The following is a 15,812-nucleotide window of genomic DNA, read 5'->3' as shown; positions in this document are numbered from 1 at the left end:
ATAATTTCATTTATTTTTAATGAAAAAATGCTCTAAATGGTAAACATTGAGTCTTTAAGGACCTAGGAAATCCATTACGTCGAAGAATGTCCTCACAAGTACTGCTGTATAGCCGTACAAATGTATTTGTTTAAACAGTACATTTATATGTGTGTGTGTGTGTGTGTGTGTGTGTATATATATATATATATATATATATATATATATATATATATATATATGTGTGTGTGTATACATACATATATATGTATATATATATATATATATATATATATATATATATATATATATATATATATATATATATATATATATGTATATATACACACACATATATATATATATATATATATATATATATATATATATATATATATATATATGTATTTTGTGTTGCACAACATCTAAAGAGCAATAGATACTGTACTGACGTTTTCATGTTTGTAACTGCTTTGCGGCAGATAAATCAAGTACATTTTGTAAATTTGGACCGAAAAGATGCCAAAATTTTACACAGGCAGCCAAATACTCACTGCTCAGGTTTGTTATCCAAAACATCTAATTTTACAACTCATTTTACCCAACAAAATAAAATAGAGCAGGTGATCTGTCTCATTTCTAAGCAATTTACTACATGTACATTTTTTGCTGTATTTAATCCATGTTCTGCACTTCTATTTATCTTGTTTTCCTCAATTGTTCTTCCTTGGTCAAATGACGGAGCATATGCTGGTATCGCAATCCCGGGACGCTTCAGTTTGCCACCCGGAAGTACGACTGACGTCATTATAAAACGAGCTATAAAAGACTGCCATAGCGTTCAGTGAGCTTCTCCTTTCTGAAATTCTTCATTGTTTTTTCCACCACCCAAACATCTCTATGTGTGTGTTGCTCTAAATTGTGGACATTTACTGCTTTTTTTTTTTTTTTTAGAAAAATAAGCAATATAGTTCGACACACCTGAGCTGTAAAGCATCCATGTCGCCCGCATGTTAACTCACATGATAAAAGGCGCAAGATTCAAGCAAAAGGTACGAGCTTTTTAACTGAATATTAGAAGTGAAAATACTGTACTAGGAAATCCTGTATCTGCTGTGTCATGGTTTCAGATCCATGCGTTCTGCAAAGAAGAATTACCTATTTTTGCAAAACATTTGGATGGGAGTGACAGAGTGTTTATTTGCGCTCTTGGCTTTCATTCCAGCGCCTCTTAACCGTTAGATCGCTTGTATTTGTTCAGTTAGTCTAAATAAACAACCTGCGCCGTGTTGTGCTGGCTCGCTAGGGCGGTGACTGTGTATCCGCGGCGATATAGGGTGGCTAACTTGGGCGGTGTCTGGCCCTTTAAGGAGCGCCTCGGGATGATAGCCGTAGTCCACTCACAGCCTTTTCCCCTACATCACCGGGCGCCTCTCTCCGGCAACCTCCCTCAGAATCGGACACCTGCCGGCCCAGATGGAAAATCGGAGGCGGTAAATAGATTTTTTTTTAAATAAATTTCGAATTTAATTCTCGCTTTTTGTTTGTTTTTGGGTTGGCCTTCAGATTTTCGAAGTGCAGGACAGCTCATTTTTCATCTTGGAGTAGGCTTACCCTATAAACGGTTCTTTTTGCGATGGTCTCCATCTTGTTATGAATTATTAATTTTCAATTTAAACGACGTTTTTGTTCTTCTGCACGATCAGTCATACATATATTGTCTGATGTAGCAGTGAGGGTGACAGATGTCTTGATGGCGCTGGAAAGAGAAACGTTACGTAATTACTTACGTTGTTGTCGCCTGATATTATGAGTACTGTACAGGAGTCGAACATTGTCCTCCCAGAACTCGCATAGGCTTAACGGTTACACCTGGGCTTCGCGGTCAAAATAAACATGTGATATCTATTCATTTTCATTTAAATATATGATGACTTTGCCGATAGTCAGTCGTACGTATTCTGTTGGAGACGCCTCGATACATTCATGTTATTATTTTTAATGATTGTGCTATTGAAACTGTTCGCTCTGTTGCACAACATTTCGATCTCATATATTTTTAATTTCACCATTTAAGGTATGGGCGTGCTCACTGCTTTCTCACGCAGGTTCACTAACAACTCTAAAAACAAATATTTGTTGCACTTGTAAGGTTATTTGGTTTGTAATGACTCATATAAAATGACATTTTGTTGATCTTTTTTACTTGCGTGTCTATACCTTATATGGTTGACTGGTTAATATAATAAGACTAATAAGCCTGCAACATTGATTTTTTTCTATCATAATTGTATCCATCCCTTTCCGCTTTAAAGCTCAAAAAAGAAGTAAATATAGCACTTGTATTTTATTTGTAGAAAACTCATCTATTTCGGGCACGATCATTTGTCAAGCCACTGCTTGCAAAGAGGGGAGAGTAGCCCCCCAGGGGTAGCCCCCTGGCACCCCTGGGTGGGCATTTTTCGTTTTATTTACATCTGTTTCCTTGTTCGTCTGTCAGGGCTGTTATTTGATTGGCTATACTGGCTGTCCACAAAATCAAACTAATCAAGAGTTTCCCCTTACAGTTTGCCCACGCATAAAGATTTACAGATAGGCAACACCAAGTTTTGGCCTTTTCTATCCTGAAGATTGAGCCAATGTATGATGAAACCTGAACTCAACGTGCACTCGATTGGGCCTGTGCTTTGTCTTCCAGGTGAGCTTCTTGTGACAGCAATGGATAGACAGTGACTCCTTCCAGTGACATCCATCCAAGACTGTAACTATGGCTACATGTCAGCAAGGTTGCACACCAGCTGTGCGCCTTTGTCAGAGGCTAAACCGACTCAAAACGCTTGACGATGACATGATGGCCACATCGCTGAAACGCTGCCTCTCCACCCTGGACCTGACTCTGTTAGGTGTGGGTGGCATGGTGGGCTCTGGCCTGTATGTCCTGACTGGCACGGTGGCGAAAGACATAGTTGGGCCTGCTGTCATTCTCTCCTTCCTTTTCGCGGGGTTTGCCTCTTTGTTAGCTGCTTTTTGCTACGCAGAGTTTGGAGCACGCATTCCCAAAACAGGATCGGCCTACATGTTTACCTATGTCTCAGTGGGAGAGGTCTGGGCCTTTCTGATTGGCTGGAATGTGATTCTGGAGAATATGATTGGTGGTGCAGCTGTGGCACGGGCATGGAGTGGCTATTTGGACTCAGTTTTTAACCATGCCATCCAGAACTTTACGGAAACACACATAATGAGGTGGGATGTGCCCTTCCTTGCCCACTACCCTGACATACTTGCAGCAGGGATTCTAATAGTTGCCTCACTTTTTATTTCCTTCGGAGTTCAAGTGTCCTCCTACCTTAATCATATCTTTTCCACTGTCAGCATGTGTGTCGTCGTTTTTATCTTAGTCTTTGGATTTATGTTGGCGGAACCCGCAAATTGGAGCCAGAAGGAAGGAGGTTTTGCACCTTTTGGATGGTCCGGAATCTTGGCGGGCTCAGCCACATGCTTTTACGCATTTGTTGGTTTTGATGTGATTGCGTCCTCAAGTGAGGAGGCCAAGAATCCACAAAAGGCTGTTCCTATTGCCACAGCAATATCCCTTGGACTGGCAGCGACAGCCTACATCCTGGTCTCCACCGTGCTTACCTTAATGGTTCCCTGGCACACACTGGACCCCAACTCGGCTCTGGCCGATGCCTTTTTCCGTCGAGGTTACAGTTGGGCTGGAATCATTGTGGCAGTGGGTTCCATCTGTGGTGAGTGCAAAAAGTCATTTTCAGTTACCAGAGATCATGACAGTATAGTGTTACAGCACAGTGGATTCACTGTCATTGTCATTGTAAAACTACTATTGACTGTCCAGCAAATGTTTTAACATTTTAACATCCCTAAATTATGTTAAAAGTGTACAAGCAAAATGTACATAGTTTTACTAGATTTACTGTGTTTAGCCAATAATTCAATTGTTTTTCATGTCCAATTAATACATTTAAAGACACATTTTGCCACTTGCTGTCAACTGAAAATGACATCGCACAAAGTCAGGGCTAAGTAAACAATCACGCCTCAGCTTGTGAATGTCACATGAGCTAACCTGTTGCCGGAGCTTTGAACACATACATATGATCTCTTTTCAGGCAAAATCAAGTGAAAATATGTTATGTATTTTGAAAGGCATTACTTGTGCATGAGTAATAATTTTAGACAAAACATTGACTTGTTACTCCTAAAAATGGTGTATTATAGTTTTAACAAACTAGTATAGATAATAGCTTCTAATAGAATAGAATAGAATAGAATAGAATAGAATAGAATAGAATAGAATAGAATAGAATGGCTATATTGTCATTATACACAGGTATACTGTACAGTGAAATTGGGAGTGCTGCTCGGATTGGTGCATATTAATATAAACAATTAATAGAATAATTATGAATAAAATATATATATATATATATATATATATATATATATATATATATATATATATATATATATATATATATATATATATATATATATATATATGGCATGGGCATGGATATTTCATTTTGTGTTGCACAACATCTAAACAGCAATGGATACTGTACTGATGTTTTCATGTTTGTATTTGCTTTGCGGCAGATAAATCAAGTAAAAAAGGGGCCAATCTTGAGAATTCTACAACTGCCAGTATGTTCTGCTTCAGACATTTGTCTTATTTCTAATGGTTCTCTCCTCCTCCCTCTAGCCATGAACACTGTGCTGCTCTGCAATCTCTTCTCCCTGCCTCGAATTGTGTACGCCATGGCTGAAGATGGATTGTTCTTCAAAATGTTTGCACATGTCAATCCTATCACCAAAGTCCCCGTCAATGCAATTCTGATTTTTGGAGTCCTCATGGCCACCATGGCGCTCATCTTTGATCTGGAGGCTTTGGTTCAGTTCCTGTCTATTGGAACCCTACTAGCCTACACTTTTGTAGCAGCCAGCGTTATCGTCCTTCGCTTCCAGCCAGAGAAAAAACGCTCCAAAGAGACTTCTTCCACATCTCCCAATCCGAATGCAGAGCCTTCCCCTGCCCCCTCGGAATGTCAGAACATATCAGAGGATAGTGAGGAGCTGAAGCAATACGAGTCTTTCTCTGACAAACTCCAGTTGGTGGAGAGGCAAAAGACAAGGGAGCGTAGAGGTGTGGGACAGCTGAAGGCCTGTTGGGAACCATACTTAGGCTGGCTGTTGGGGAACTGCGAGCCGGGGGAGGTGGTGGCCATCTGCGTCCTGGGTCTGCTAGTGACCTCGGTGTCCTTTTGTGGCGTGCTTGTATTTGGCACCACACAGCTACAGCTCCCAAATTGGAGCTATGTCACCCTGGTGGTGATTTTTAGTCTTGCTTATGTTCTCTGCATCGTACTCATATGGGTTCATGAGCCACAGACTAACAGCAAAACATTCCAGGTAAGCGCTTTGAGTAAAATCAACAACAAAAAAACACTCATCTTACACGTCCATACTATATGGTTTGTTTGTTTTTTGCGCCTCCATACTGTATTTTTTTTCTTTTTTTCAATACAGGGTGTTTCAAAAGCTAAATTACAGTCTTCCTTATCTTGTCGGGGCTCATTCAGACACACCTTGGGCCATCGGTATTTGATGGCTTATGCTTAGCAGTTTTGGTAGGCAATGGCTCACTCCCCGACAATGAAGCAGCATTTTTCTGCTGAATGTTATAATCATAATTATGAGAAGTTTTACATCACACTGCTCCAACACATTATACATTGAGGCGATTTAGGGTGTGGTTTTAAAAAGCCATGAAAACAGCAAGCTCCAGGAGCAGGTGTTCTCCCAAAGCCAGGGAAAGTCTATCCATCTGCAGTAGGGGACAAAAAAAAAACTTAATGGCAAGCTGCTATATCAATTGACAAATCATGGGCATGAGGATAATATGCTAACAAAAAATGCATAATTTGTGCAGTCAAATAGCAATAGCCTTACATGTAGCCAATCAACACCTGAGACAAAATATGTAGCCAATCAACACCTGAAAGAAAATATTTAAAAAAACAAGAAGTGTACACTACTGGGCTGTGTATTAACTTTGCATGTTGTATGGATAAAAAAAGACACCTCAGAAAGGGAAGATATGGAGGTGAAATCATGTTTGCAATATCCATTCATATTGAAAGTCTTTGTAGAATATTTTTGGAGCAGTTGGAGGCATTTTTGTCCATTCACCAGGAAGAAAAGGTCAGAGAGCAGTGATGAAAGACCTAAAATCTTGCTCAGACTTTTTTCAGTTACTCAAAGGATTAGAACCTTGGGGTTGACTGGGTCAATGCACTTAGAGTTCTTCTTTATCAACCCATCCAACCATGTGCAAATCGGCTGTGCTCTGTTCGCTGGGGTGCAGTCTGCCCAACCCTTGTTTTTTTCTAATGAATTTTATGAATGGTCTTAAATGTTTCATCCATACAGTTTGACTTCAAAGTAATGCTAACAAAACAGACATCAATTAACCGTCACCAAATTGCACTCAGTTAAGTTTCAGTAATAAATAAATGTTATTTATTTTACAAAATCAATGTCTTGGCTGGTGTCTAACAAGTTGTCCTTTTTTTATTCTTTAGGTGCCTCTGGTTCCACTTACTCCAGGCGCTAGTATTCTCTTTAATGTATTCCTCATGATGAAGCTCAGTCCCCTAACCTGGGTGAGGTTCACTATCTGGATTGCTGTAGGTAAGAAAACTCTGGTTTTTCGTTCACAGTTTTCAGTTGAGATTTTTATAGCTGACATTCTAAATGAGTGGTTAGCCCGTCCGCCTCAAAGTTCAGAGTCCCGAGTTCAATTCCAGCCCGCTCCGGCTCTCTGTGTGGAATTTGCTTGTTCTCCCCGTGCCCGTGTGAGTTGTCTCCAAGCACTCCGGATTCCTCCCACATTCCAAAGACATGCATGGGAGATATATTTGACACTCGAAATTGTCCTCAGGTGTGAGTGGGTGCGGGAATGGTTGTTCGTCCCTGGTTGCCCTGCAGTCGGCTGACAACCAGTTGAGGGTGTCCGCCGCCGAGTGCCCAAATACATCTGGGATAGGCACCAGCAAGTCAGCTAGTGAAGATATGCAGCTATGGAAAATGTGTGGATGGATGGTCGGACATTCTAAATTAGGTTTTAAAGAACGGAATTAAGTGTTCCCATTTAGTACTCTAGCATATAATTTTAAAACATGTTAAAACCTTCGATACTTTGTTTCAAGATTTTCATGCGGTGCCATTGCAGGTCTCTTGGTGTATTTTGGCTATGGGATTTGGCATAGTAAAGAGGGAATGAGGGAGCTGCAGCCCAAAGACATGGCTGCCCGGTATGTTGTGCTCCCCAGCGGCAGCCTGGTCGAAACCGTGGAGTCTATCCAGCCCGAACAAGCGGATGCCTCAGCCAACCGCGTTAACTCAACTGAAGAGTTTGCCGAAAGATGATGTGCGACCAAATATACTGATCACACCTGTCTGGTATCTGCCGTCTCCTATCATCATCGCTGTTTTTTACACTGCTGACAGGCTAGTTGCTTTCTGTACACATCGCTTTGCAAATGTAAGCACACCAAAGGTTTCGATGTGCGTTCTCTGTTTTGTTGTAAAGCATTCGAATCTCGTCATGTTGAAATACAATGTTGAGACCTTTCTTACTAAAATGTATCTCAGACATCAAATATACATCAAATCATATGAGGCTATAGGTAATACACTCTACAGTGCTTTTTCTGTGACCGCCTGTTGTTAGATCCAGGTTTCTTATGATTTTTTTTTTTGTATTATGGACCTTTAAACAAAACGCCAAACAAAAAATATTTACTTTCATCTTTTCAATGCACTTTCACTAGTTTAAGCATGTCATTAAGATTAATATTGTGTTTGCATAGTATGAATTCAGTCAAGTCCACCCGTTTTTATCAATTTCAGGGTGCGGCCGTTTTGCCCTTCCTGTCAACTGAATGACCTCATAGTTGCTCAGGTAACCATCAATCACGGCTCATCTCTTGTCTCAGTTTTGTGACCTGGCCTGGCATGAGCAAGCTGACCCGTAATTGGTCGTTGAACAACAGTGATACCATTTTCACCTAACAGTGAATGGCAAAATGTCTGGCCCCTGACATCTCATACAATATACAGTAAATAAAAATGACGAGTTTAGACTCGTGGGCCGACGTAGAAAATATTATTGTCCAAAAAAAAAAAAAAAAAAGGTTTCCACTTAAATATTTACACCAAACCAAAAATGTCAAGACATAAAGTTAAGCATAAGTAGCAGTTGCATTTTTGTAATTGAACATATACACAGATTGTTCTCAGTATCATCTTCCATAACCCCTTCACAAGCTTGACTCAGAGAATGTGCATCCCCTAGGACAATTCTCCTTATGGTACTTCTCGTGACTGCCCTGAATGTAATAGAATATCACTATTTATTACACAAAACTATTTGCTTATTTATTTAGTCATATTTTCAAGTTCTGTGTTGTTGCTAGTGATGTGTATTGAAAATATGAATGCACACTTTAAACTTTGAGAGCAACTCTTCAGTGCTTCAGCTAATCTCCTGAATCACATGACCCTGATCTCTTTTGTGTCACATTTTTATTTAATTTTTTTTGTACCCACATTCAACTGTTAAGAAGTAGTCCTTTAGTTTATCATAAGAGTCATTGTGAATATTACAGCAGAGGCTTACAGTCAAGATATTTTTCATGAGGGAGGTGGGGAGCAAGCACAAATCCACAAATTTGAAATCTTTTCAGAGAATCCTTGTTGCAGACACAGGTTATCTTTAAATGTTTTGTCTGTGTAGGGCCTCTTTAATCCCAGATTTGGAGGTGTCACCTGTCTGCTGTTTGACCTCTGCGACAGATAAAAACGTTTCTCCGACAGATAAAAACGTTTCTCCTGATATAGGCTACTCTACATTCCTACAGTCTGCACTTGTGCAAACTGACAAGTTAATGTGAGCACATTTTTGTTTTCACGTTATGTCTGATTATTGAACCAACGGCCTTAAATATGTGGAACAAGACAGATTTATGGAGTGGTTAAGATGTATATACAGTTATTGTACTATTATACAATCGGATTACAATGTTTAAAACCAAATACAGTACGGACCTGGAAAATAAGATTAATTGTATAACATTGTTTGGAAAAGGTTTGAAACCCAGGATAATTTGAATACAGCAACTTTTCATACTGTAGTACAGTATTTACAAAATGATGTCTGGTTATTGGGGGGGTTGCACCGGGATGCACAGATATTTTCCTTACTACCGGTTATGATTTTCCTGCACATCGAATTTCCAAACTCTCATTTCTGTCTTAATGAAAGTGTTGTCTCATATACTTTATGGAAAAAAATAAATGTTTTGAAGCAGAATTTACAGAAATCTACATTCTTGTACTAATTCAGAAATATTTACTACTTTTTATAACAAATATTTTATATATGTCTTATCTGTCATGGTTTGTCGGCTTTTGGGTTGTGGGTTTATTTTGAGGGGTTCTGTTCCTTTCTGTTTACGTATATAGTTCCTGTTTCTGCTCCTCTCGCGTCTCCCTGCGTTAGTTCTGATTTAGTCCACCTGTCCGCGTTACCTGCCCCTCGTGTCCTCCAATCCGCTCCCCTTGCCTATTGTTCCTGCCCAGCTGTCGTGCGTTTCTGATTAGTTTGTGAATGTATTTAAACCTAGTTTCTGTTACAGCCCTGGTCGGATCATTGTCATTGTCATGTCATGTCATTGTCTCTGTCGCGGTTTCATAGTCCCGTCTCGCCCTTCGTCCCTCAGCTCTGTGTTTTCCTGCCAGTCTGCCCGTAGTGTTTGTTTTCTGTTCTGCCAGCCTGCCTGCGCCCTTAGTTCGAGTTTTTGCCGTCCTGTTTTTCCCGCTTTCGTTCCCGTTCGTTGTCAATAAATATGGATTTCTTCAAGCCCCTGTCTCGACGCCCCCCTGCTTTTGGGTCCCCCTCCTCTGCAACCACGCTGGCCTTCACACCCGCCGCGCACCCCCGTGACACGAATCATTACACAGACATGAAAATCTCATTCCTTAAGACACTTTCGCAGGGCCTTGCAAATGCTGCTGGAGTGTGGTGCTGAGCAGTGCTGGGCAGAGCTAAACATAAAAAACCAGAAGTTGACAAAGTTGTTGCAAGCAAGTAAAATGATTTACAGCTTTACAGCGCTAATACTGTTGTATATGTAGCAATGTAATGCAACTCGTGCAACTGCATTATTGATCCTTGATTCATACCCAGTATTATCAGATGTCTGCTTACTATCATTTTGAGACTCACCCCTCATTGATTTATATAAATGACTTAATTACTACGATTTAATCCCAGACGCATGGAATCAAGTGAAAGAGTTTAAAACCTTGAATTACACGCCTGATGACACAACTATATACCTGTGCCAGTGTCAGGGATTAAGTCAAAGGTTATGAGCTGTGCTTTAAGTGATTGGAATAAAACGTATGATATCCGTCCTGGCCATGTTAATCTGGGGTTTACATGTAGTTAAAAATAGAATAATCATTTGAAGCATTTATTAGTCTGATGGGAATCGGTGTTTCACAACAGCTCAAAACATCTGAAACTACTGGTGCTTTTACAAATTGTGTCTTGATGTCATTTATGGTATGCATTAAATTTGATTTTTAGCTCTGCTTATGCATATTACCAACATATTTAGAGAATCTGAAGCGATTCTGCACATGAAAAATTGTTGCCATAGAAACACACTCACCATCTCTGTAAGGTGCCATAATTAAACAACAAAGCATGACTTCCCAAGTGTGTAAATGTCGTGTCATGCAAGCTACCTACTCCTGATATGGTGATAAAATTAGTTTTTTTTTTCTTTTGTGCAGCTTTGGCAAAACAGGTGAGTATTTATTCATACGCTTTCTCAAGGGCAAAAAAGGCAATTTACATCCACCATTGTATCCTCCATCCACTTTTGGTGACGGGCAGGGCTCGTGCTGTGGTCTCCAGACTATGCTAGGGCAGTTCATATTGACAAAATAATTATTCACATCCACACATAGTATGCAAGATTTTCCATTTATGCTCTCCCCCAAACTACCAGGGTGTTACAATGAAAAAAATGAGGCATTTAAAAATGCCATTAGGCCAATGTCCAACTAATTATTGTGCTATATTTACATTATGAAATAGAAAACGATTCACCATTCAATTGGACATTCACAATCAAAACCCAGAGATGACTCCAATCACTGCATTTGAGAACAAATTGACATTTATGCAGCAACCTGTCACAACTTCCATGTTAACCCAAATCATACCCTTACAGGCAATTATTTATAAAATGTTAGAGCTTAATACAAAGTCAACGATTATTTATTTTTTTTTACTCTGTTTTATAGTCCTGGTATGAGGTACACAAGAGTTTTTGTACGTGTCCTTAATCGGGGCTTTCGCAGCAGTAGAACTGATATTGAAATGAAGGGTTTGAAAAGAAATGTTCGGTGATAATGTGGGGGTCACGTAAGCGGGTGACACATGATTTCCTGCACCAGGTGACATCCAAACATGTTTTACCCCAATGACTTTGCTGTCTGTTTCACTGTTTCCTGACCACGGTGCCCTGCAATTCTGGCTGCTGCTGGATTTGGGAAATAAAAGCAATAGGAGAAACAATAAATAAAAGTATAATATAACGGTAATAAATGTTGCTGGGATCATGATTTTAAGTTATACTCACAATGCTTTCCTTTGCATCTTTTTCAGGTAGTTTGATGAGCTTTCCTGTTGATTATGTGTACTCTGTTCATTAGAACAAACTGGTGTCTACGGTCATCAGCAAAAAGGGGAAAGGAAGATAAGGAAGTCATTGTTACTGTTTATACATTCAAAGACATCTACATAAATTGCAATTCATCATTCCAGACTTGTTAATTACCAAACAAAATGAAGATTGCAATGATCATACTGATGCATATACGTATTTAAAAAAACAATGGTGACAGCATTGCTTCATAAATTCAATTTGACATTCACCATCAAAACCCAGAAATGATGAAATCCAGGCCTGTTTTTCTGCTGCCACAATTCTCTAGTTTTGGAAAAATCAATTCTTCAGTAGCAGAATAGATCAAGTAACAGAAAAACAGAAATTACTCTGTGTCAGTTGGTGTGGGGGAGGGAAGATAATTGGCTGAGGAGTTATTGAACAAAAAGAGAGCAGTATATGTAAGCTGATTAAGAATAACTTAAAATGCTTGAAACTTCTAAGTGGTGTCCTCGAGGGTTGGTGTTGAGGCCAACATTGTTTATTCTGTACAGTATATACATAAATGCTGTTTAAGTTTGTGCTGTTGGCACTTAGCACAAAGATTCTAGTTTCTAGTGAGAAAAGGCATCACACTTAAGGAGCTGATTACCTCAGATTTGGAAATTCACCAGCACAGTCAGACAGATGGGTGTTTACATAGTTTTACTTTAAAAAGTTGCTTCAAAAAATTCTCTCTATTTGCATAGCCAAGTTCAAATACCGCCTTAGTTGTACATCTTTGGAGTACCATCACAGAACAAAGCATCTTGTTCAAGTTAGAAGCACTATGAAAAGACAATATGTAAAAATGCCTGTAAAAAGGAGACAGACTTTGTAGCTTTTTTCAAAAGTGATATTTTATAGGAAAATAATGCAATTAAAAGATCAAAGAAAGCTATTACATCAGTTTTTGATTACACATTTTTTTTTTATTTCATGATTTTATGTTAATTCCAAGGTGTTACTCAGTAAATTCGTATTACAAGCAACAATAAAATAGTTGTTGAAAACGGTGATAAAATGTTTGTAACAATAAGTCAAATCTGGTAGTTTTGTTCTCTAGTTGTATTTTTTATGGAAAAAAGGATTTAAAAAAGCTCTTCCAACAGTCTTTGAAACAAAGTATTATTTTTATTTGATGATTTTACATCAATTCCAAGATTTTACTCAAGTAGTTAGTTATCTGTAACAAACTTCATACAAATGTGACTTACTGCAATGTATTATAGAAAATGATAATCATTTGACAATACTGTAGTAAAAAATATAGTTCGATGAGTGTAGCACGGTGGAAGAGTGGTTATGACGTCCACTTCACTGTTGTTGAAATTGTAATTAATTCATTAGATCAGATAATTCATTAAATACTTAAAAGTAGACAATGTGTTGCTGATCCAAATAAGGCTGACTTGCTATTCTGCAATTCATCAGTGCCGTTTAGGTTTTAGTTTATTAGTCCTACCTTCGCAGCATGATGGTGTGCTGCCTCCCTCAACTTTCTAAGACTGCTGTGAAGGGTAGCATTCTCCTTCTCCAGCACACCAATGCGAATGCAGTTTGCCTGCACTTGTTGCTCCATATCCAAGAGCACATTTCCAGTACCTAAGAATCAATACAACAAAATCAAGATGAACTCTCTTTGCAACAACCGGCCATCGATGACAAAGTAACTAAAGTGCATACTCTTTGGTTTGTCATGAGCCAGGGGGCTGAGTTCTGGGAAAGCCACCAGCAGCCTTTGGCTCTCTTTTAAAGATTTCACACTTTCCTTGAGCTCAGCCACACTGCTTTGGACATGTTCTATTTGGGTTTGTAGCACCTCCTTCTCATTTTGTAGCTGTGCATAACAGTTCTGTTGAGAAATAACCACTCATTTAGTCATGTAAAATGCTGGGGCCATCTGCATATCACGAGTTGAAATAGAGGGAATGGGTTAAGGGCAATCTTAAAAATACCTGTTGTGAGATGAGCTGTGTTTGCAGTTGTTTCTTATCCTCTGACATCTTTTGGAGCTGATTGTGAAGGGTGAGCTCTCTCTCCTCCCCCTGTCCTAACTGCTTCTGCAGATCCTCACACTCTTCATCCAGGGCCTCCACTCTTTGTAGCAAAGATTTTTGCTTTGCTTCCATTGACTGATCACACAGCGAACGGGGCAAGAGTAAAGCGGTTCGTAAATTAATTAGTCTGAAGTCCTCGAGAACAAACCACAGTGGTAGCTGGACTGCGTATTTACCGACTGGTGATGACATGCACTGTGATATTTGGCCTTCTCTTTTTCGAGAAGTAGATGTGCCTCGCAGAGCTGGTTTTCAAACTGATGGATCCTCTCTTGTAGTTTAGAACAAGCCTCTTCCTTCGTGTGAAAGTTTTTCAGTTTCTCCTGCAGCATATTCCTTTGACACTCTAATCGGACAAAAAAATACCACGCAGTTGGAATCTTTAAAAAAATGTTCATCCACCTATTTTCGAATCTGATGTCCCTCTTTTGGCTCGTAAAGCCATCCTATTGGAGTTTTGGTTGAGACCACACTCATATTCACATGTATGAACTATTTAAACTCTGTGAGAGTACATGAAGCGATACCAAGCAAGTAAGTGAACATGCAAGCTCGACACGGAACCATCCATATTTGAAATCTGATAGACTTTTTTCTTTATCTACTGTTCTTACCAAGATCTTGCAGTCTATTTTGTTGCATTGACATTTCTTCTGTCTGAGCACAATAACTCTTCTTTAGGGATGTATATTCTGTGGAAGGTAAACTGATAAGTCTTCTCACATCATTTTATCATTCACCGTTTAAGATTTATGGTATCAACTCACCTTTCTGGAGCTGTCCATACTCATCTGATATTCTTTGTTCAGTTTCTTTGGAATGTATTTGCGCTTTCTCTGATGCTATCTCCAACTGAACAACTACGGATTTCTGTTTTTCCACTTCCTCCTTCAGTTCTTTTTGCACACGTTCTATATCGTTGCCTAATTTGTCTCGATCTGCTTCTGCTGCCGTTAGTTTCTTTTTAAGAGGCTCAACGGTGTCCCGCACATCTTGCACATGTTTTGTCAGTCGGCGCAAATCTCTGAGCTGCTCACAGGCCCAATGGGCGACATCAACTGTTGTCATTTGTCCTACAGTGTCCTGCACAGAATCTAAGAGTGGGTATAAAGAAGAGGGCAATCCCTCACCCTGAAGCAGTTCTACCAGTACCCCGCCTGTCTTTCTAATCGTTGACTGTGTCCGATGGCATACGCTGCAGGGAGCAGGGGGTGATTCATCTGTTTGACAGCTTACATTCTGAGAGTCAACTTTAGGGTGAGTGCTACTGAGGGGTGCATCATAATCACCATCAGGCAAAAACCTGGTGTTTATTGAAGTAGAAATGTTATGAGCACTTGCAGAAGATACATCCCCATCACAAAGGAACTTATCTGCTTGGTTGTTTTCGGTGTGAAATATCTGAAGTGACAGAGAAAGTGATACAATAAATAATTACGATTTTTTTTTTTTCATTTTTGAAATGATTTTAAATGGCACCAACCTTCATATTTGCAAACTGAAGTAAATGGCGGCAATATTTTTTAACAACAAGTCCAATTGACGTGCAGCCTTTCTGATCAGTTTGTCGAATCCTTCTATTGCAGGTCAATTCTTCAACATAAGCATTAGATGCTTGCAGAAGAAGCAATAGCCTTGGTTGATGGCAAGGAGAATAAGTGTTATGTTGATTGCATTTTTGGAAGAAAAAAAATCGAACGTCCGGCACACATTACCTGTCTATCACTAACTCCAGTAAAACAACATGAACGTGTTGGTTGAATTCATCCTCTCCGTCCAAAAAACTGTATTGCTCCATATCCAAATCCACATCACAAGAGAGTTTGTCCGGGAATTTCCACGAGAAAACACTCACCGGGCCTGTTGTGGAGAAGACGTCCACAATTGCACATTGAAGATCGGCGATATCTTTTTGAAGACTTTCTATACAGTCCTGACGACCTAGAAACTGAGCCATGTTTTTTTTTTT

At 39.4% G+C, this 15,812-nt stretch overlaps 3 protein-coding genes across 4 annotated transcripts; 1 reads left to right on the top strand and 2 right to left on the bottom strand.

The window, feature by feature from the left end:
* Window positions 1-837: 837 nt before the first annotated feature.
* On the top strand, window positions 838-9,373 carry slc7a4 (solute carrier family 7 member 4). 2 transcript variants are annotated; one of them, XM_088410824.1, is made up of 5 exons: window positions 838-1,031; window positions 2,678-3,728; window positions 4,703-5,409; window positions 6,582-6,690; window positions 7,232-9,373. In XM_088410824.1, exons 2-5 carry the CDS (start codon window positions 2,747-2,749, stop codon window positions 7,426-7,428), a joined length of 1,995 nt encoding a protein of 664 aa, XP_088266950.1. In that variant the 5' UTR covers window positions 838-1,031; window positions 2,678-2,746; the 3' UTR covers window positions 7,429-9,373. The 2 variants fall into 2 exon arrangements, with proteins under 2 accessions (XP_088266950.1, XP_088266943.1); XM_088410817.1 differs by lacking the exon at window positions 838-1,031 and adding an exon at window positions 1,335-1,472.
* A 1,780-nt stretch (window positions 9,374-11,153) lies between these two features.
* Window positions 11,154-15,467, bottom strand: LOC148429982 (coiled-coil domain-containing protein 157-like). Its single transcript, XM_088410836.1, has 9 exons — window positions 15,327-15,467; window positions 14,611-15,244; window positions 14,458-14,535; window positions 14,020-14,189; window positions 13,742-13,918; window positions 13,470-13,638; window positions 13,249-13,388; window positions 11,718-11,803; window positions 11,154-11,618 (listed from the first exon to the last, which is right to left on the bottom strand). The coding sequence occupies exons 1-9, from the start codon at window positions 15,330-15,332 to the stop codon at window positions 11,354-11,356; spliced, it is 1,725 nt and encodes a 574-aa protein (XP_088266962.1). The 5' UTR covers window positions 15,333-15,467; the 3' UTR covers window positions 11,154-11,353.
* Window positions 15,468-15,547: 80 nt separating this feature from the next.
* LOC148429981 (coiled-coil domain-containing protein 157-like) lies at window positions 15,548-15,800 on the bottom strand. Its single transcript, XM_088410847.1, has one exon. The coding sequence runs from the start codon at window positions 15,798-15,800 to the stop codon at window positions 15,555-15,557; it is 246 nt and encodes an 81-aa protein (XP_088266973.1). The 3' UTR covers window positions 15,548-15,554.
* Between the last annotated feature and the right edge of the window lie 12 nt (window positions 15,801-15,812).

This window comes from Hippichthys cyanospilos, chromosome 1 (genome assembly GCF_059441005.1).
Source record: "Hippichthys cyanospilos isolate Australia breed blue-spotted pipefish chromosome 1, RoL_Hcya_1.0, whole genome shotgun sequence".
Taxonomy (NCBI): domain Eukaryota; kingdom Metazoa; phylum Chordata; class Actinopteri; order Syngnathiformes; family Syngnathidae; genus Hippichthys; species Hippichthys cyanospilos.
This window is presented reverse-complemented; position numbering and strand designations above follow the sequence as displayed.